This window comes from Phyllostomus discolor, chromosome 13, assembly GCF_004126475.2.
Source record: "Phyllostomus discolor isolate MPI-MPIP mPhyDis1 chromosome 13, mPhyDis1.pri.v3, whole genome shotgun sequence".
In the NCBI taxonomy this organism is placed as follows: domain Eukaryota; kingdom Metazoa; phylum Chordata; class Mammalia; order Chiroptera; family Phyllostomidae; genus Phyllostomus; species Phyllostomus discolor.
The window spans coordinates 24171724-24193690 of NC_040915.2; the positions used below are offsets into that span (position 1 = coordinate 24171724).

Here is a 21967-nt window from a genome sequence, read left to right on the forward strand (position 1 = left end):
TAAATGATCCCAAGGGCTCAGGGGGAGTGGTTAACACCTGCAAATGGTTTCTTTTGAGGAATAAAGGCACAGGAGAAGGTAAAGCAAATGCAAAATACGATCCTAAGCAAAAATAAATGGTCAACACAGATAGTATGGTACTTACCCAATGGCTACTAAATCTTCATGGTGAGGTGAGCAAGTAAGACAGAAAATTGTCCTGGGTTCTATAAAGAAGTGCTGGCTGTCACTTCTGTTCAGCCAGTAACAGAAAACCACTCCTTTTTCGTCTCCAGATACTATTAAATCCTTTACTCGAGGAGACCAATGCAATGCCGATATTGTGTGCTTTAAAACAAAACAAAAATGTATTTGCTTCTCATTTGTCAATGCTGAATTTTTACTTAAGTTTTTAACCAGGATAATACTAGGAACATTATAGATACCTACTAAATACTGTTAGTACCACTTGTATAGAAAATGGTAGAAGAATTTAGGCTACTGAGCATCAAAGAACCATTTACAATATTTTTTCCTTTAATAGTTTAATGGAAAAGTTCTTACTAAGTAAATAAATCTTTTCCTTTACTACATTCTCTCAAAAGGCAGGTTTATCAAGTAATCTGGTTTAGAAGCAAGTTGCTTTTACTGATTTATAGTTTATATGAGGAGTCTATTTCATGTAAGGAACCAGACAATAAATATTTTAGATATTTATATCTAAATATAAGTTTTGTGGGCCACACTGTCTCAGTTGCAACTATTCAGCTCTGTGGACATAGCATGCAAGCAACCAGTACTTAAATTGCGGACAATACTTAAATGAATTACTGGCTATATTACATTAAAACAATTTGCAAAAAAAGAGGCAACAGTGTAGTTTGCTGAACTTTGGTTTATAAGTGTTGCCTTCCAAAAATGTTTCCTAAAATAGAGTTTCTTAACTAATTAATGAACCTAATTACAAAAGTTACCTTCCACACTTGAGCTAGCAAAACTATACTCGAAGCAAAAGAAACCTCAGCACAGATCTATGACAAGAGTCTGGGAAACCAGTAAACCATGGTACCTGATGAAGTGCGTGTTCTGTCACAACTGTTTTTGTTTCTACATCCCAGATTTTCACAGTTCCATCGTCGGAGCTGGTGGCACAAAGGTTGTACTGATCCGGGTGATGAGAAAACGTGAAGCCAGAGACTCTTTCGGTGTGTCCCACCAACTCCCCTATGACTGCAAGCAAAACCAGACTCCAGGTTAAAGGGCTACCTAAGATCTCTGGCCAAATCATACTAATGTTAGATGATGAATGGGATCTCTCTTACCCCGTGGTATAACAAAAATGTCCAGGGACTCACAGTCAGCAACCCCAAATGCTCCTACTGGTTCTCCCAGCTAAGTCATTTTATGTCATTGAGCCTCAGTCGTCTCAAATGTAAAAAATGCTGTTGATATTCCCTGATGTGCCTAGTTCACACGGGGAGGAGCAGCCCAAATGAACACTGTGATTCTTATTTAGATCTGGCCAGAGATGGCTTGGAATAGAACATCTGCCATGCCGCATTCCAAGGTATAATCAAAACCTTGTTTGGAGCCTAAAAGCACTTGGCTCAATTCATTCATCTTATAGAAATAAGTGTCACATAGGATATTGCTTAGGGCCTGGTGCTGTAAGCAGCTCCTAGACGCAGAGAGGGTCTGCGCGCAATGGGTGGGGGAGGAAGGCCATAGATGTTGAAAATACTTGGGTCTAGACAGGGATACTTTCTAATAAGCGAGGAGTCCCCACGTGGGAGCCCCAGGAGGCGGGACAGCTCATCCACAGCGTTGTGTAGTTCAGTATTGGAGATCGGAACGCGACACAGCTTAGGGGTTGTGAGCAGACTCTTCCCCCTGCCTGGGCCTCAGTTTCTCCATCTGTAGAGGGATCTTACTTAGGGTATACCAAAAATATCCAGGGACAACAATCAGAAACCTCCAATGCTGGTACTAGCTTTGCCATGTGCCTTCAGATAAGTCATTTTATCTCCTCGAGCCTCAGCACGTCTGAAGACGTACACTCGGTACCTCCAGGGGAAGCAAGAAGTGCAGGAAAAGTGGGGGCAGGGAGAGGGAGTTACCTCGAAATGGGGGCGTCCCAGGGATCGCACCCGCGCCTGGGCCCACGCGGACTAGGAAGACCGAGGTACGCGCCGCGAACCCGAAGAGGCCCCCGGGCACGGCATCGCTGCATCGGGTGCAGTACCAGTTAGGAGAGGGCGGCAGCGTGCGCGGCTCCAGGCTCATGATCACGGTTCAGTAGTGAAGAGGAAAGGAGCCACTGGGGCAGACCGTTCGCAGCCCCACGCTGTAGCGGGGAAGGGGGCGGGGCTTAACTCGGAGCCCCGCCTCCCCGGGCCCGCTGCTACGGCGCGCGCCGAGGCCCAGGCCGCACCGCGCGCTCGGCTCCAGCCGCCCCAGAGCTTCGAAGAGCCGGACCCCCTTGGGAGCAGTCTACTCCCAACCTCGCCCGGGGGCAGCAGGGTCCGTTGCTGCCTGAGCCCAGCCCCGGGTTCAGGCGTTCTCGCTTCCTACAGTCAAGGTACAAAATGACTGGTGGAGTCATTTTCCCGCTCTGCCGGTATATTCTTTGGCCCTGTTTAACGCTGTCCCGTCAAGTATTTTTTGAACGCTGTGTGCCGGGACACTTCGCTAGCTCTGGGGATTCTTTAAAGCAGCAATTTTCAACCGGTGTGCTGGGGCACACTGATGTGCAGCGAGAATTTTTAAAATGTACAAAACCCGACTGTATCATCAGGGGCACTGACCTCTTTTCCCTAAGGTTGTCAAATAAAATAAATGACAACAGCCAACACGATAATATTCGTCCAATGTGAATGAATTAAAATTATACCCAATTTTCGTCAGAGCGGCAAAAAATATATATTCTTTTGGCATGTCATAGCATTTTAGTAGTTTGTGTGCCACAAGATGGAAAAGGTTGAAAGTCTCTGCTTTTAAGATATCTACAAGAAGCCAGTTAACAAAAACGATAAAAGTTCAAACCAGAACTCCAAAAGGAAAGAGTTTGTGCAATTGAGTGGAAATCCTAGCTGTGGGTTCTTGGTAACTCCAGGAGAAGAGTAGAGCGACTCATTCGATTGAGTGCCAGCTCTGTGAAACTGTATGTGTAAGTGCTGTGGAGGAAAAAGAACGGAAGTTTCCTTTCAATTCTCGCTAAAATGCTCAGATTTTTGCACTTACACTCTCCCACGCCTGTAATGCTTGTTTGCGTGGGCATCCGGCACTCCTGCAATGTAGCAGATGACACCTGAGCTATCCATCTTGATGCAGAGACGTCTAACGTACAGTTGGCAGTACACTTGGTGGTGTCCAACCTTAGACTGGCTACTGGTTTTAACCTATTTTAAGTCTTCGTTTGAAGAAGGAAGATGATGATCCATGCCTTGGATTGCTGTGAGGAATACTGAGATTTAGTGAAACACCGGCTGGACGGACATGGTAGCCAGTGCCAGATGATTCACTTTTTATCTCTTGTAGGTCAACTTGGAGCTTAATAGGGATTCGGACCCCATACTTTATATTTGAACTGTTTGTTTTATAAAAGAGCTTTCCACATGATCTCTAGTGATATTAAAACAAAACTGCCCTAGGGATAATGATTGTATTTTACTGGCTAGAAAACTGAGGCCCACCCAGGTTCGGTGGCTGGTTCACGGTCCCTCTCGTCCTAATCCTTTCAGACCGTTTGTGAGGTAAGGCTTAGCAATTTTTCTGGATCCCGATGACTTTCCGGGAAGTCACAGTTTTCAGCCTTTGTTAAGTCATTCATTCCCCAACTAGGCCAGGCTGACCACAACTGAAGCGCCGGCCGCGTGTTAGTGGTCTCCATGACAACACCGCGGGTGTCTCTGCCGGGGAGGAAAAGCGGGAAATTGCGCATGCGTCTCGTCCAGACGGTGGTTGAGCTCGGAGGCTTCCGTAGAAGGTGGGAGAAAGATGGCGGTGGCGACCCTAGAACGCTTGGGTGAGGATTTCTTAGTGGTTCAGGGGCGCTAGGAAGGAGTGGAGGTGGGAGTTTGAGTTGACGCCTGTGTTGCTCTTGCAGGTGCGTTATGGATGCAGAATCTGCAGGGGAAGCTGGCCTTGGGGTAAGTCGCCTCAGAGTTGCGGAAGGGCTCAAGGTTTCCTTACCGGTCTGTCCATTACTACGAGCAACTCCGCTGTCAACTCGTCATCCTGCTGCCTAATTGCACAGCCCTCAGGGCGTCAGGATTACCTGTTCCCCAAGGGATGTAAATATGTGTTCTAAACAGTCTCCTCTGATCTTTCTGGACGCCGATAGAGTCTCCTAGCCCTGTCTCAGCGTTCAGCTTCCCTAGTTACCGCTGTGGTACCGTTTCCAAACGAGGAGGGACTGTGTCGTAGACAGCCGCAGCTTACAGAGTGCCTGGTATTGTGTTAATCGCTTTCTAAGTGTTATCCTTCTCATAACACCCTGTGTAGTGTTCGAACCGCCGTACCCCCTTTTCAGACACGGAGCTTGGAGCTCTCAAAAGTAAAATAAGTTGCCTAAGGTTCCCCAGTTAGGAAGTTTTGAAGCTTTATACTGTACTCTCTAGACTGTTCTTTGACCTCAGGACAAAAGCATTGTTTAAGGTTATGGGATGCAATTGTGTCAGGACTGGAGAGAAGCCTTTCCCGCTCCCTTATTCTTCTTTTGCAGCACAGTGACTGATATTTGGAAGTTGATAATCGATTGTAAATTTTCTGATTGGTGCATTTCTTAGCCTTATTTTGGATTATATAGGCTTTGGAGACAGGTAAGTTGGGTGCAAGTCTACTTTTTAGCTTGTGGGGGAAAAGTTACCCATTTTAAGTTTTAGTTGTAATAGGCAATGAAAGAAGTATTAGAACATACCTAATAGGTTTTTTTAAAGTGAGGATTAAATGTGATGACGCATATGAAATGTTTAGTACAGTGCATGGCATATAATAATCCCACACTAGGTCCTAGTTGCTATTACTGTTTTTATCATTATAAATTATTATCGAGCCCTTGCCAGTGTGGCTCAGTTGGTTGGAGCGTCACCCTGCACACCAAAAAGTTGGGAGTTTGATTCCTAGTCAGGCACATACCTAGGTAGCAGTTTCTGTCCCTAGTTGGGGTGCATGTGGGAGGCAACTAATCCATGTGGCTTTCTCACATCGATATCTCTTTCTCCTTCCATTTCCTCTCCCTCGCAAATCAATAAACGTTTATTCAGTTCCCATTTTTTAGCTTTGTCCTAGGTCCTTGGTTAAAAGGGATGAAGAGGTATGCTAATGAAGAAGATAGGAAGTACAGCCCTAAGGATCTGTCTGCACTTTGCCATCTTAGGCTGCCTTCCATCACTTCACCCCAGCACGGTGCTGAGCTTACGTTCTTCTGCTTGTGTTGTGCAGTTATTTGCCTTTTGGCTTTTCATGCTGTGCCCCCACTTCCTGTCTGTAACAGCAGTCCTGCTCCTTATTTAAATCCCTATTCAAGTGTTTCACCTTCAGGAGTTTTTCTCAGGTCTCATTAAAAATGAACGAGATTGATTTCTCCTTCCTTTTGCCATGTGTGCCTTGAAGAGTCACTTCCTGTGTGTGTGTCAGTGCCCTTGACTAGCTGTGAATCCTGGACAGGTAGGGTCAGTTCTTGGTTCTCTTTGTAGCTCCAGCATAGGGTCTTGAATAAAGATTTTGTTAATGTTTGTTGATTTAAATTGTCCTGACTGATTTAAACTGGGGAGCTCTGAGCTAAGTTTTCATCTGTGTCCTAAAGGATGGTTGGGTTTCTCTAGATAATCTCTTAAGGCTCTTTCTAGTTCCGAAATTATGTAACTTTATGAATCCTTGTTCTGGACCTTCTAACAGGGAGATGATCATGTGAAACTAAGTAGAAAGGTATGCTCATGATAACTATAAAATCCTAGAGGTCATCTGATTCAGTAACTGGAAACTAATTGCATGCAGGTGCTAGAAGTGAATGAACTAGGAGAAGTGGGCTATGTAAAATGAGAGTGTGGTAGGGCCTGTAGCAATTGAAATTTAGAGTGTGTTCCTCATGTAAAGGGTTTGAACTGGGTTAAGAAAATGCTGCTGACCAGATAAAACTTTCCTGTAGGCTGTATTTGGTAGCAGACTGATAGTTTCTAACCTTTGGATTTCAACTCTCCCATTTTACTGATGGATGCATTGAGAAATGTGCCTTACTAAAGGTTCCATAGTTAATACGTAGCAAGTCTAGGATCTAAACAAAAAAGTTCTCTGGCTTTAAACAGTGTTCTTTCACACCATGGAAGGACAGAGTGAATGGCCCAGTAGAGGTTTCTCTGGGGAGTTCTTTGGGAAGAGGGGACTTGAGTTCAAATAGAATGAAGAGTATGTTACTGTGGTTTGTAAATGAAGGGCTAGTATAAAAGCTTGGAGGCACTAGTGACTGTGATGTCCACAGTTTAAAAATCTCCACAAGAAAAATCAAGTTGGAAATGTCATGAATTAGCAGTTTGGTGGGAGAAGTATGATGGCCATGTGATCTCCATATTTGAATAAACACTGGGCTGCAGAAGTCAGAGGCGGTCTCTGCCAAGGACAGATGTCCCTAAACATTTTGCTTAATGTCTCCGAGGCTCAGTGTCCTCATCTCACAAAATGAGGGTGATGTCTGCGCTAGAGGGTGGTTGTGAGAAGAGAATTAGTAGTGAGATGTCTGGTACAGTGCCTGGCACGGTGGAGGTGCAGTGGGGATGATGGTGCCACGAAGCCCTTCCCAAGGAATCACATTTTTATGCTGGAACCAATCTCATTAACCACCTGAAACTCTTAGATGAGGTTATATATTTTATCTATTGCCCCACTTTCTTTTTCAAAAGACTTCATTTTTTTGGAAGGGGAAGGGAGGGAGAGAGGGAGAGAAGCATGAATATGTGATTGCCTCTCATTCAGTCCCCTAGTATGAACTCAGCCCACAACCCAAACATGTGTCCTGACTAGGAATCGAACCGGCGACCCTTTAGTTCGCAGGCCGGTGCTAAATCCACTGAGCCACGCCAGCCAGGGCTCTATTGCCCCACTTTTATATAACAGTTGGCAAGAAGGTAAGAAACGGACACATAAATTAGCCTACTTTTCTATTTAGTTAAATCACTCTTAAGAGACTTTTCTAAAGTAAAGGGTAAAAATTATCTCCAGTTTTTATTCAGCTTTGCTCTCAGTGCTCTGATTGCCCTGACCAACAAGATTTGACAACCACTTTGATTTTGTGCTCTCTTAATTAAATCTTACTGTGTGATAGGAGGGGTTGTGATTTCTTGCTTTTTAAGACAGTGGTTCTTACATCTGAATCACAGACCCCTTTGAGAATATAAGAAAAGCCACAGGGCATCTTCCCAGAAAAATGCACATTACAGTCATAGCGGTGTGTGTGATCCTCAGTCCAGGAGTCGCTGCACTGGGACATCCCAGCAAAACGTAAGTATCCGTTTGTGATGCGTGAGGTACTGCAATGCCTGCCGTGCAGTGAGTGCACACTAATGGTTAGTACAGCACACAGTAGAGTTTCATGGCAGTAGCTAGAGGACCTGGTTAGGAGAGGGTGGTATTAAGTTGGGAGACATTGGAGTATATTTGTTTGCCAGTGGGCGTGAGCCAGTAGAGGGGAAACATTGCTGATGGTGAGAGGGAAGGAAGAATTGCCAGAGCAATATACTTGAGTAGGTGGGTGGGGATGGGATCTAGAGAACAAGGGGTGAGAGTGGTCCTAGCTGGGGCATAAACTGTTCACGCACTGTAACAGACAGTAGCAAGGAAGTACGGGCATGGATGCAGGTAGGTGTACAGATTAGGTGGTGGGAGCTGAGCTAAATAAACTTGGTTCTCCATTGAGACTGAGGGTGAGGGAGGTGGTATGGAGGTTTGACTAGCAAGAAGAGGTATGATATTTGTTTGTAGGGGCAAGTAGAGGAAATGGATTCAGGAAGTGTAATAGGAATGCCAGGCAGGGTTTATGAATGAAAGTGTAAAATTTAGCCATTGAGTTAACCTTGGCTTACACAGTGAGAAAATCTGGCTTCCTACCCACCCATACATGTATGGCCCAGTACGGGAACCTTTCGGAGCAGAGAGCTCAGGCTTCCTGCTCTGTTAACACTAGCCCTGATTTTTGTTCTTTTTTTTTTTTTAACTGTCATTTCGGCTAAGAACTGGTGGCCATTTTGCCACCCAAGGGACATTTGGCAGTGTCTGGAGATAGTTTTATTTTTTACATCTGACACGGCGTGTGTTACTAGCATCTGGTTGGTAGAGGTGAGGGGTGCTACTAAACACCCTAGAAAGCACAGGGCAGCCTTCCACCACAAAGAGTGATCTGGCCCCAAATGTCAGCAGTGCAGAGGTTGAGACACGGAGCACATCATCGTCCAAACTTGCTGGAACTGAACTTTTTTTTGTTTGCAAAGCTGTTTCCTTGTTTGATTGTCCTTGACTTTCACAAAATAACTCTCATATTGAGTTACCAGAATATGCATATCACATCAGCCTGCTGTTTTTTCAATTTTAAATGAGGCAAGAGAGAGGCTGTTCTTCTATTCAGTCTCAAGTGTAGGATTAGCTTAATGTTATCAGAAGTAAATTTGGAACAAAGAGTTTTTTACCTTGATGAATATAATAGCATGATATTCTCAAGACTGAGCCTGAGGCCAGTATTATCTTCACTTGGGACTTGAGTATACTTTGTTCTGAATTTCAAAATGAACTTTGAGTAGTAAATAGGAAGTATTAGTTCTTTCAATTGTGACTTTATGAAGTTTCAGAGTCTCTATCTTATCTGAATTAACTCTTAATTCTAAAGTTTGGCTTATATCTACTCCTCTTCAATGCCTGTAGACTATGGGTACAATGCAAAAAGTGATACTTGACACTTACTTCTCAAGTATTGGGAGGTAGGGAACACGGGAATAATGAGAGCAAGGAAGCGCTGCATACATTACTTTCAGTCTACCACCTGCTCCGTGCGTGAGCTCTGGGGCCTCGCCTTACTGCAGGCCAGCTGCGTGTACATTGGTGCACAAGTGCTCTGGAAAGTACACAGCTCCTCACCCTCACCCACTTTACCAAGACGCAGTCAAGTTCAAAGGATTTGAGATTCCTAGCAAATGAAAGGCTATTATTAGGGATGAGACTTGAATTTCAAAATGATAAAAATTGATTGTAGGTGTGTTTCTGCTTTTTTTTAAAAAAAAAAAAGATTTAACTTGTTTTGGTTCTTTAGAATGCTAACAGTATACTGGAGCTCTAAGCAGACTTAAAACTTGGTTTTTGTTGGGGAACAATGGCAATAACCCATGCCACATTTTTTTAATTCCACCAACTTCCCTTTCTTGAGTTTTTCTCAAGTGACCCCTTCATAAGCTTTCTCACATAAAAAGATGTGAGAAAAGATAAAAGCCTCAAGTTTTGAATTAGTTTTATTTTCCATTTTACCTTACAATTGCTGCATTTTGTATTTTTAAATTTAGTGTTATTCTAAGAGCTGGCCAGGAGAGGGCACATAAGAACTTTGAATTTAATATACTTTTTAAAATTGTTTATTCTATTGCAGTTGTCCCAATTTTTTTCCTTTTTGCCCCCCTCCACCCACCCCACCCCTCTTTCCCACAGCCAATCCTCTGAATTAAATACCCAGTTTGGAATAATAATTTAATTTGATTATAGTAGTTTTGTGTTTACTTGATAATTCATTTTGTGAACAATTTGAGCCCTGAAAGTGTTGTAGGTACTCATAAAGGGTTGTCATTATTAATACAAAGTGTGTTTAATTTATTAAGCATCATAATCAATTCATCCAATGTATTGAGGATTGAGTGCAAGACACTGCGCTAGATATGGGGGATTATGATATAGGGATTTATAAGAAACACATACTTGGTCCTTCAGATGACCAAAATACCTTTCTCATGTCCACTGGAATGGAGACAGAGGTGGGTTGGGAGAGACCCCGGAGACGATGTCGTCCAAGTCCTCTTTTCATAGATGAAGAAACTGAGTCCTAGAGAGGTAATGGACTTAGTGTACCCAAAGTTAATTACTGCTTTGTAGAAACGTAAGTGATCATGACTGTGAACATGAGATTTGAAATTGTGTAATAACAAACTTTATAGTTCACAGGATTTTTTTTTGAGAACAGGAGAGATTAACTGTTCAGAGGGCCTAATTTAAAATTAATATTAGTGCCCTGGCCAGTGTGGCTCAATTGCTTGGAGCATCATCCCATACACTGAAAGGTTGGGGGTTTGGCTCCAGTCAGGGCACACACCTAGGTTGCGGGTTTGGTCCCCCGATGGGGAGTGTGTGGGAGGCCACCAGTCGTCAATGTCTCTCTCTCACATCAAGGTTTCTCTCTCTCTCTCTCTCTCTCACTGCCTTGTTCTCTCTCTCAAAGCAGTAAACATATTTTTTAAAAATAAATAAAATTAATACTACCCATCAGTGTTTATCATCTTTCACACACTGTAGGATATAGCACATTAATTATTCACCTACCAACAGCAAAATGAAGTATTATTCTCCACATTCGAAATATTTAAAATTTATTGAACCCTAGTAAGTATCAGATTAAGTATTTAACTTCCAGCATCTCATTGGAGCTTCTGAAGAAATCTGTCATGTGATTACTATTATTACTCCTTTTACAGTTGAGAAAACGGAGATCTGGAAAGTCATGTGACTTCCCCAAGATCATTCACTTGGTAAATTGGAGTTAGAATTCGGATCCAGGTCTGCTTGACTCCATGGTCTCTGCCCTCATCACCTGGCTTATAGTTTCTTTAGGAAATCCTGCCCTTTGACGTCATGTGTTCTAGTTTTGTGCTTTTCATTTAAAACACTGGAATTTAAATGCAGATGGGAAAGGTACAGATTTTGTCAGGTACTTAGATGGCACTGATCTTACTATTACGATATAAAATGGTTACTTGAGGTAGAGAAGGAGAAGTGAGCCAGTAGGAGAAGATTCGATTTAGAAAATCCTGTAGTCTGCATGGTGTGAGGGCGACAAACAAAGGCCTTGCCAAGCATGTCGCCCAGTTGCGGATGTCGTGTGAGAACTGCCCACACACAGCAACTTCGAACTCTGACATCTGGGTTAGACATTTACCCATTGTCCACTGCCAGATGCTGTCCCTGGTGCTGGAACACGAAGGGTGTCAGACTTGCCCTTACGGTGCTCAGATCTGTACCCTGACTGTAGCACTCACCGGACTGCAGCCAGATCATTACAGCGCTTGGTCCAACTCGCTGCTGGGGGGCTGGCAAGAACACGGGGCCCAGACAGTTGAGGGAGTGATTGCCTGGGAGGAGGACTTGGTGAGGTTTCCCAATGAGGTGACATCTGAGGTGGAGCTTTAAACAGGATAAGCATTTCATTCAGGAGACAATGAGGGAGGAGAAAATAGTGTTAGCAGAAGTGTAAAGGCACGGAAGTATTGCCTTGTTCAGGGAACAAATGGTGTCTGTGTGGCTAGGTCGTAAAGTGAATAGGCAGAAAGGCCTGGTTGGGGTTGGATTGGGAAAGGTCTCCTGTGTCTCATTCAGGAGTTCGGGTTCTGTATTGTGGGCAGTAGGGAAACTCGGAAGGTTGTTGCATTGCTTGGGTATATCCAGACGTGTACAAAGCAAACAATATGGTGAACCCCCACGAACCCAACGCTCAACTTCAACAATTATTAACACATGGCTAATCTTGTTGTATCCATAGCCTCTACTCTCCCCCCATCTTATTTTGAAACAAATTCCAGCCCCTGTGTTATTTCATCCATAAATATGTCACTGCGTATCTCATAAAGAAGAATCAGATGCCAATTTAACATTCAAATTTCCAGTGGTTGAGTAGTTACTTAACCATTGATAATAGTTGACACATTGAAATGAATTATTTCTCTTAAGTCTCTTAATCTGTAGGTTCTTTGTTCAGCTCTCTCCCCCTACCCCTCTGCTTATAGTTTGTTGAAGAAAATGGATTTTTGTCTTGTTGAGTTTGTAAAGCTTGTATTTTGCTGAGTGCATTCTCCTGGTGTTGTTTGATACGTTCCCCTGCCTCTGTATTTCCTGTATTGAATGTAGAGGCTTGATCGGTTCAGGCTCATTTTTTGTGGAAGGACTGTTTCATGGATGGTGGGTGGTATGTTCTTCCATTGGGAGACACATCACGGTGGCTATCCATTAATTTCTTAGGGATTGCAAAATGATGCTTTGTCTTCTTACCTGACAAAGTTGAGGAAATCCACACATCGAGTCAGGGATCCATTATGTTCTTTAAATCTGCTTTCGAGCTGGGCTGACTTATAATACAGTCAATATTTATTCGCTAGTGAGAGCAAGAGATCTCGGGTGAATATTTATTATTTGACTTATACAAGTTGTTAACTTTTTACTTTTCTTAGCCTTCAATAAACTAGCTCTTTGTGCTATTTTATGTAAAAGCAGCCTCTACTCTCCCCCCATCTTATTTTGAAACTCTATTTCAAAATAAGTATTAGTGAATATTATCTAGAATGTTTCCACTTGAGATCCTTAAGTAGTTTCTGTCAAAATGAAGCTGAGATGGTTCAGAAGATTCTAAGTGTCTGTTGTTTTACAGGCTTCTTTCATCTCAGAGTGTTTTACCCCAGTCACACATCCACACAAGTGCTTCTCTGGATGTTTCTCGAAGATGGGAGAAGAAGAATAAAATTGTTTACCCTCCACAACTGCCTGGAGAACCTCGGAGACCAGCAGTAAGTTTGGGGTAGAACTAATTTCTAACATATTTTTTTCTTGATTCTGGAGATGATGGGGGAAGGGAGGGGGAAAGAGAGGGAGAGAAACATTGTTTGGTTGCCTTCTGCATATTCCCTGACTGGGGACTGAACCTGCAACCCAGGCAAGTGTCCTGACTGGGAGTCAAACCTGTGACCTTTTGCTGTGCAGGATGACACCCAACCAACTGAGCCACATTGGCCAGGGCCGATTTCTAAATTCTGATGAAGAATTCCCACTCTTGTGTGGCTAGCAATGGTTTATTATTCCATGTTAAAAAAAGAAAAAAATGTACAGCAATTGGCATGATTCTTCAATGGATAAAAAAAGTATACTCGATTTATCTCTTTGGAAGTTTAAAAAGATTGTATTTGTCTGCCTTCCTTGACTTCCTGGATGGAGGCCTTGACTCGAAAACTGAGCTAGTTTGAGTTTGCTGATTTTTGACTCCAAGAGGCTTCCTAATGAATTTTTTAAAAAAGATTTTATCTATCTATCTATCTATCTATCTATCTATCTATCTATTTAGAGGGAAGGATAGGGAGAAAGAGAGGGAGAGAAGCATCATTGCATGAGAGAAACATCAGTTGTCGCCACGCGCACGCCTCCGGCGGGGGGCCTGGCCTGCTACCCAGGCATGCGTTCTGACTGGAACCCAACCAGTGACCTTCTGGTTTGCAGGGCGATGCCCAAATCACTGAGCCACACCAGCCAGGGCTTCCTAATGAATTCTGGAGAATGGAGCATGAGAAGTTGGCAAGAATGACTTAAACCATTGGCCAATATTGAAATCATATATGGTTTTCCAATGTTTTATATTTGAAAATAGATACACTTGGTTGTTTTATAGTTTACAAACCTTTGAACCTAAGGTTTGAATTTAATCAAGCTTTATCTTATTTTTAGCTGCTCAGAATTCTCTTACCCTCTTCAATTGCTTGTGATTGCTCTTGTTTGAGATATGCCTAATTTCCAGCTTAATGTGAATTTTCTGTTGAATATATTTACATCTGTTAAAAAGTTTAAGCAAGTGGTAATAGCATAAACAAGATGGGAATGTTTGAATCCTTAAGAAAATAAACTGCTAAGTACTTTAGAAATAGAATTACTGTGTTGATTATAAATCATACAGTTCAGAACACATCTTTTAAAGGCCTTTGGGATTGAAGTCTCTGCTAATCAGTATCATCCAAGTATTTTCATTTGCTTAGTTTTTATATGAGCTTGACAGCATAAATTTTATTAAGATTCAATTGCTGTCTAGGTATTGGTCTGAATTAGTACAGTTTTATGTTTTATTTTTCTTTTCTCATTTAATTAATTTTTGGGCAGCAATTGTGTTCTTTTTTAAAAAATATATTTTATTGATTATGCTATTACAGTTGTCCCATGTTCCCCCTTCACTCCCCTCGACACCCCCCCTTTAGTTCATATCCATGTGTCATACATATAAGTTCTTTAGCTTCTACTTTTCCCATACTATTCTTACGCTCCCTTTGTCTATTTTCTCCCTACCATCTATGCTACTTATTCTCTGTACCTTTCCCCTCTCTCTCCCCCTCCCACTCCCCTGTTGCTAACCCTCATGTAATCTCCATTTCTGTGGTTCTGTTCCTGTTCTAGTTGTTTGCTTAGGTTGTTTTTTGTTTTTATTTTAGGTGTGGTTGTTAATAATTGTGAGTTTGCTGTCATTTTACTGTACATGTTTTTTATCTTCTTTTTCTTAGGTAAGTCCCTTTAACATTTCATAAAATAAGGGCTTGGTGATGATGAACTCCTTTAACTTGACCTTATCTGGGAAGCACTTTATCTGCCCTTCCATGCTAAATGAAAGCTTTGCTGGATAGAGCAATCTTGGGTGTAGGTCCTTGCCTTTCATGATTTGGAATACTTCTTTCCAGCCCTTTCTTGCCTGTAAGGTCTCTTTTGAGAAATCAGCTGATAGTCTGATGGGAACTCCTTTGTAGGTAACTCTCTCCTTTTGTCTTGCTGCTTTTAAGATTCTCTACTTCTCTTTAATCTTGGCTAAGCTAATTATGCCTTGGTATGTTCCTCCTTGGGTCCAACTTCTTTGGGACTCTGTGAGCTTCCTGGACTTTCTGGAAGTCTATTCCCTTTGCCAGATTGGGGAAGTTCTCCTTCATTATTTGTTCAAATAACGTTTCCACTTGTTGCTCTTCCTCTGCCCCTTATGGTACCCCTATAATTTGGATGTTGGAACATTTAAAGATGTCCTGGAGGTTCCTAAGCCTCTCCTCATTGTTTTGAATTCTTGTTTCTTCCTTCTTTTCTGGTTGGATGTTTCTTTCTTCCTTCTGGTCCACACCATTGATTTGAGTCCCAGTTTCCTTCCTATCACTAATTGTTCCCTGTCCATTTTCCTTCATTTCACTTAGCATAGACTTCATTTTTTCATCTAATTTGAAACCAAATTCAACCAGTTCTGTAAGCATCCTGATTACCAGTGTTTTGAACTGTGCATCTGATAGGTTGGCTATCTCTTCATCACTTAGTTGTATTTTTTCTGGAGTTTTGATTTGTTCTTTCATTTGGGCCATTTATTTTTTTTTTTGTCTTCTTGGCATACCTATTTGTAGTGAGGGGCAGAGCCTTAGGTGTTCACCAGGGTGGGGCAACCCCCCTTGCTGTGTTGTGATGCTGTATGTAGGGGAGGGGCCTCAGAGGGACCAATAGTACTTGCTCCACTCTCTGCTGGATTTCAGTCACTTCCCCCGCTTCCCCTGAGCAAATCGGGCCCTTCTGGTGCTGATTCCCTAGTAGGTGGGATTGTGTATGTTCCAGGACCCCGTGGGTCTCTCCAACTAACTCTCCTGTGAGGCTGGGAGTCTTTCCTGGCACCTCAACACCCACAGGTGTTTTCATTCGGTGTTTTGAGGCTTTATTTCCCCTCACTGGGACCCTGGGTTGCACAGTCCGTCTTGCTTCCTAGTTTCGCCTGGTTTATCTGCCCACGAATGTGGGACCGCCCAGTCAACCACCTTGCTGAGAGTCCTCTCCACCCGACCACCCAACTCTGCCCCTCCTGCTGGTCCGGATGAATGTGTCTTCTTTAACTCCTTGGTTGTCGGACTTTCATACAATTCAGTTTTCTGTCAATACTGGTTTTTTGTTTTTAAATTGTTGTTGTCCTTATTTTGGTTGTGCAAGGAGGCACAGTGTGTCTACCTACGCCTCCATCTTGGCAGGAAGTCCCTGGGTAACTTTTTTGTATCGTTTCTCCTCATTATTGTACAAGTGCCTGTATGAAGACTTTTGGCTTGATTTTATATAGGCACTTTTATTTTATATAGGTCATTTGATTTTCTGTTTTGCACAGATTTTGTTTTAGTGAGTAATCCTTTCGGGGACTTTTGGAAAATACCTTAACATTTTCTGACTTTATACTTATAGTATTTGGTAAATTGACACTGGTGTATCACTAATACCTATTATGACTAAAATATTAGTGCCCTTCACAAATACCCACATTATCAACAGAAAATAATTTACTCATCTAGCCACGGTTCATACACTGGGCCATCACGTGCATTGCCCTTGGATTTGCCAGTCTGCTCGCTGCAGACATCTTAAACATTGGCTTTATTTCTATCTTAACAGAGGGCCAGATAGTGTTTCCCATTCTGCCTCCTCCTGACCTTCAGCATCAGTACATGTAGTTGAACAAATGATAGTGGGTGGGCACCGAGTGCGTCTTAGGGGCATAAGTTAAAGCGAACGTCATCAGTTTAGGCATGTTTTAGGCCACTCTCGTTATTTTTAAGACCACGTGTCTAATTTAGCTAGCACAAATTCCCAAATAATACAGTTTCCTGTGTAGACTTAGCTTACATGCGATTTCATCATGGTAAAGAAAATAAGACAGAAATTAATACAGTTTCTTTATAGATAGTCATACTTTTTAATTTGGGCTTGAGTTTGCTTTTGCAGTGTCTGAGGACAAGGCTATGTTAAGTCAGTTAAAAGTGTGGTGAGACTGCAGCGTGAGGCAAAAGTAGGTTTATAGCTGAGTATGTGGAACAGTTTATTTTTGTATTGTTATTTATTATTGTTTTATTTTCCATACGAACTGTAAACCTACTTTTGCCCCACACTGCACATCAAAACTGTTTGAATAACTATTTCTATAACAGCCATATTTCAATTCACGGATTCATTAAAATATTGATAAAAAGTCTTGCTTATCCATTATTAATGTGGATTCCCATGAAGTTCTTGCAGGGACTTTTATTAGGTAACACTTTTTTTTGTCATTTGAGTTATTATATGCATTTAAGAATAAATTAACTTCTTTAGAAGTTCCTGGCTTTGATGTTTTGTGACTTAGACTGACTTTTACTTCGTTGGATAGCCATTTTGTGCATTATACCCTGACTGTACCTCCTGTGCCATACAGTGAGCTCCTGTCGGTGGTATTTAACCAGGCCTCTGACCTCCAGCTTTGCCACTTAACTTGCCATGCTAGGCTTATTGACTGAGACTTCAGTTTTTCTTTGGAAAGTGTCCTCAGACATTATACCTGCATGGAGTAAATGTTGAGCTTTCTAGTTTTAGAAGAGGATGATTGAATAACTTTCCCCTTTTTTGTAAACTCTTGAGTTCCTTTTTTTCCCATGCTCTTGCCAGGATTACAGTATGCTTTTTACACAATTTGAAGATAATCATATGCAATTCAGGTTTAAAGATAGGCTGCCATGGGATACCAAGAATTGAAAGATTTTTATATAAAAGGTTTTTTTGAGTGTATTAATTTTTGCAGATTAATACTATCAGGCACGACAGTTCTTCTTTCCTCGCGCGTGCTCCCCAGGACACTTGACTGCTGAAAATGTAATTAGGGTACTGCTACAGTTTTCAGCCTGTCAGCTTCTCTTGCAACTCTGATGAAATCTGCTACAGATTAAAAGGTGGCCACTGGAGACAACTGCTATTTCTAAGGCATTTGAAAATTTCCTGCGGGAGTCAGAATGCTAGAAAATTCTGAGGTGTCCTTGCTATTGCATGCCTTAACAAATGTTTCCTGATTCTTTTAAAGTGGCAGTGTGTAGTTGCTGGTTCATATGTTTCATAATTTAGACCTAATTTTACTTCGTTCGGATAACTATTTTGGACATTATATCCTAGTTTAACTTTCCTTCACTTACTATGTAGGTTATTTAATAGCACTTGGTAGTGGAAAGGACGTGGGTTTCGCAGTCAGAGGGGGACTCGGGCGGTGGGCCCCCAGCATTGCGTCGGGAGTGCGCACGGACCTCCCACAGGGCGTGGTTGCCTCCATCATGGCCCTGTCTCTCACAGGCTCTGGGGTCTCAGACAGTCCTTTGATTCTCCGATTTTCACTTCGTGAAAGGACTGTAAAATGTTTCCCCTCCCAGCTCAGTGTGTCAGATCAAATGCAGTAATGGGCCTGATAATTGCTTTGTAAACTATACATTCTTTAATGGATGATTGCTTTGACAAATTAAATAGGATATACCTACCATGGTAAATAGAAGGTAACAAAAGCTAACATTTACTAAGGCTTTACCATGTGCTAGGCAGTGTAAGGTGCTTCTTTAATGTAGGCTGTTTTATTTAGTCTTTACTCATAGTTTTATGAGGTAGGCACTGTTACCTTTATTTTAAAGAAGAAATTTAGGCAGAGAGAGGTTAAGTAGCTGGGGCCCTGTAGTAGGAAGTGGTAGAGCTAGTATTCCAACCCAGGCAGTCGGATTCTGGTACCTGTGCTCTTGACCAGATGCCCAGAGTACTGGCTTTCCTATGGAAACAGTTGTTTTCTCCATTTCACAGTTGTTCTCTTCGCTGACAGAGAACTCTTTTTATCTTGTACCTTTACTTTTGTTCTTTTCACCAACTAAATGTTTTTAAAAATGCTTTTCACTTAAAGCTTTTACTATTTCACTAGATAAAAAATATAGCAAATATTGGCACAAACTAGCCATCGTATAGTTTCTATTTTTCCCTTTGTAATTTTTTTTTTATCATAGCAAGACTTTGGAAAATATATAACTTTGTTTAGGGAAAAGGAATCTGCAGAATCTTAATAATGTTTTTATTTCTTATGGTAGCATCTTTTTGGGCATAGAAAGTCAAAACTTTATTAACAGTATGTTACTGTTTTGTTGATATAAACTTGCTGAAGTTTTTTTCTGCCTGGCAGGAAATCTACCATTGTCGAAGACAAATAAAGTACAGCAAAGACAAGATGTGGTATTTGGCGAAATTGGTAAGCTAAAGTGACTATTACTATGTAATACTTAGGAAAAGAAGCTAAGTTATAACTTTCCACCCAGGATTTGAAGAATCAAAAAAATTTGCCACAATTTCTCTAAAAAGTGAGGAGTATAACTGCATGTTCAGACAATTGGTAGGTAATCCAAAGATGATTGCCCAGAGATGAATAATTATGCCTAATTTTTATCTTTCTTCTGAGAAACTATGTCACATTGGATACATAGATATTTAGAACACAGGCATCAGGAATTTGGCTGTAGCCAGAGAATCCAGAAAGCAGATTTACTCACCTGTAACTTGATTCAGCCTGTTTCAAAACTATTGCTAAGTAGTTGTGTTTTTTTTTTTTAATGAAATATAGGGATGAGTGGAGACGAGCACAGCAAATACGCATGTGATGCGTTTACCCCGCAGGAGAAAGAAAGGGCTGCCCTCAGTGCTCAGCGTGCTCCCTGCCAGCCGTGACCTCTCTCTGCCATGGCTGCTCTCTCCTTTAATTCTGTTGAACTACTAACAGTCCAGGTTTTATGGTGGACATGTTTAAGCTTGATTATAACTTAATGAGGGTGGCATTCCTTCTCAAACTTTTCTTCTACCTGCATTTATTTAACTGTTTCAATTAAATTTTTTTTCCCAGTTTCATTGGGATATAATTGACTTATAACTACTTAGCTATTTTTAGAAGTTAGATTATGTAAGGCCTTTGCTTTTCATTGAAAGGAGAACATTGACTTTGTAAACGAATTTATTTTTTCTTGTCTGCCACCCTTTAACTCTAGATTCAAGGAATGTCCATTGACCAGGCTTTGGCTCAACTGGAATTCAGTGACAAGAAAGGCGCCCAGATAATCAAAGAGGTAAAGTCAGACTTGGGGCAAGGGCTGCACAGGTGGCTTGCAGGTGTTCAGCTCAGCCTAAGTTCTGAATTTCCGGGTGTCAATGCATAGGCTGTAGGATACAGATGTAGGTGCTCGGTGTTATTAATGTTCTCGTACCTCTGGGATGTGGTGTGCTTTATGCATTTTTTTCCCCGAGGTACTTTTATTTGCACCAGACATTTATACTTGAACTGATAGTGATAATTTTTATTTTTAATGGTTTGGGGCTTGACATATCATTTATTTTTAAAAGATTTTATTTATTTATTATTAGGTAGAGGGGAAGGAAAGGAGAAAGAGAGGGAGAGAAAAATCAATGTGAGAGAGAAATATTGATTGGTTGACTCTTGTACTCCCCTATCTGGGGACCTGGCCCGCAACCCAAGCATGTGCCCTGATGGGGAATCAAACCTGCAATGTTTCACTTTGCAGGGTGACACTCAACCAACTGAGCCACGCTGGTCAGAACATTATATTTTTTTAGAACACTTTTCTTTGGTCAATCCCACAACTGAGAGTTTATGGTTTTCTAACTAGTCAAGTGGAAAGAGCATGAGACTGGGAGTCTGGAGGCCTGGAGTCTGGTCGTTTCTCTGATGTTTCTGTTGTGACCGTTGGCAAGACACTTCCTGTGTCTGGTCCTGTTTTTTTTTAATTTATGAACTAGGTGAGATTGGATTGGATGATCTTTAAAGACCCAGCTCTGAACGTAGCTGATTCTGTGTATAAATGTGCTGACGGTGATGGTGCTAGCTCTTGTTTCTAAAAGCTGGCTTGAAGACATCTAGGGATGTCAGCGTTACTCACTATCCCTCAGTTACATCTCTCACCTAAAGTCAGATCTCATCCTTTAGTCTGGTAGGCGAATGGCTACGACTGATGGGTTCAGGCTTCTAAGAAGTCCCATTGTAGCGACTCTGTTTAACTCAATTCAGAACGCAATCACTAAGCCTCTGTTACACACCCAGCCTTGTTCTGCGCTCTTTTCCCTTTAAAGGAGTGAAAGGTCTGGTTTCTCTTATTTCTGACAACAGTTGTCCTATTTTTAAAAATGTGCTTTGAAGGAAGTTGACTGAATTCAAAATATGTATGAAGTTTAAATTTAATAATTCTTAAAGGAAATTTTTAAGTATTATTTTCTCTTCTTGTCTGATGTTGTTAAAGGTCATGGTGGATCTGAAGTTTAAGTATTTTCAGTAAGATTTACCTCTTGAGCTTCTTGAACTTTTTGGCCAGTCTTAGACTCAAAAGACATGACATTTGTTACCAAGGGTGCTGCCACGAGGACTGCCGTCTCCTCCCTCGCAGCACTAATGCCATCGAACACTTAGCTGGGTGGGCTGTGTTCCTCGCGTTTGCAGTTCTGGTCTGAGGAAGGCAGGCTTATGTGTCCATTTTCCTTAGTGCCATTATCATTTGATACTCTCTTTTTAAAATTGACTATAAAATGGAGGCATGTGATTAGCAGTCATATAGAGATAACAAGAAATAAGAATTTTAATTCCATTTTAGTTCAGGGTCAGCCATATGAATGCTTTTCTTTTCTTGTTTAAGGTTCTGTTAGAAGCACAAGAGATGGCAGTGAGAGACCACAATGTGGAATTCAGATCCAATTTATACATAGGTAAGATCTTTAAGTTTTTTAGTGTTGGACAATTTCCTTTAGCAGCGATGACAGGTTCTTTATCTAGCTACAGCCTTTGCTATCTAATTACTTAACACTGGGTTTGCCAGTGAAAACTGCTGGTGATAGCTTGTTCTTCAACCTCCAGCATGCTAACGTTAATTTGTCGTAAATGGTGATAACCTTACGGCCTTATTGCTACCTGTTCTGTGAGGAAACTGAGGCTACGAAACCCACTGCCAATGATTATTGCATAATAGATACCGAGATGTTACACAGAGCAGTCCTTTAATAATAATAAAACTAAGAAAGAACATAACTGATTTTGTTTTAAGTGAATTATTTCTCAACCCGAAGGAGGTAAATAAAAGGATCATAGGTGGACTTAAAAAATCTTTACTTATAATATGCTGAGCCC

General features: G+C 41.6%; 2 protein-coding genes across 7 annotated transcripts in view; one reads left to right on the top strand and one right to left on the bottom strand.

The window, feature by feature from the left end:
- GEMIN5 (gem nuclear organelle associated protein 5) overlaps window positions 1-2319 on the bottom strand; it is a 37777-nt gene extending 35458 nt beyond the window's left edge. The window contains exons 1-3 of one of the 2 annotated variants that reach the window (XM_028528432.2): window positions 2097-2319; window positions 1049-1209; window positions 146-327 (exon numbers count right to left, since the gene is read on the bottom strand). In XM_028528432.2, coding sequence (XP_028384233.1) covers window positions 146-327; window positions 1049-1209; window positions 2097-2262 — 509 coding nt within the window. In that variant the 5' untranslated portion in view covers window positions 2263-2319. The remainder of the gene's footprint in view (window positions 1-145; window positions 328-1048; window positions 1210-2096) is intronic. The other variant, XM_028528431.2, reaches the window with a different exon arrangement.
- A 123-nt stretch (window positions 2320-2442) lies between these two features.
- MRPL22 (mitochondrial ribosomal protein L22) overlaps window positions 2443-21967 on the top strand; it is a 29203-nt gene continuing 9678 nt past the window's right edge. Inside the window, exons 1-7 of one of the 5 annotated variants that reach the window (XM_036014460.1) lie at window positions 3932-4003; window positions 4085-4127; window positions 5258-5317; window positions 12638-12773; window positions 18974-19039; window positions 19827-19904; window positions 21480-21549. In XM_036014460.1, the coding sequence (XP_035870353.1) occupies window positions 3976-4003; window positions 4085-4127; window positions 5258-5317; window positions 12638-12773; window positions 18974-19039; window positions 19827-19904; window positions 21480-21549 (481 nt within the window). In that variant the 5' untranslated portion in view covers window positions 3932-3975. Of the gene's footprint in view, window positions 2558-3931; window positions 4004-4084; window positions 4128-5257; window positions 5318-12637; window positions 12774-18973; window positions 19040-19826; window positions 19905-21479; window positions 21550-21967 lie in introns of those variants that run through there. The other 4 variants (XM_036014461.1, XM_036014462.1, XM_028528173.2 and 1 more) reach the window with 4 other exon arrangements.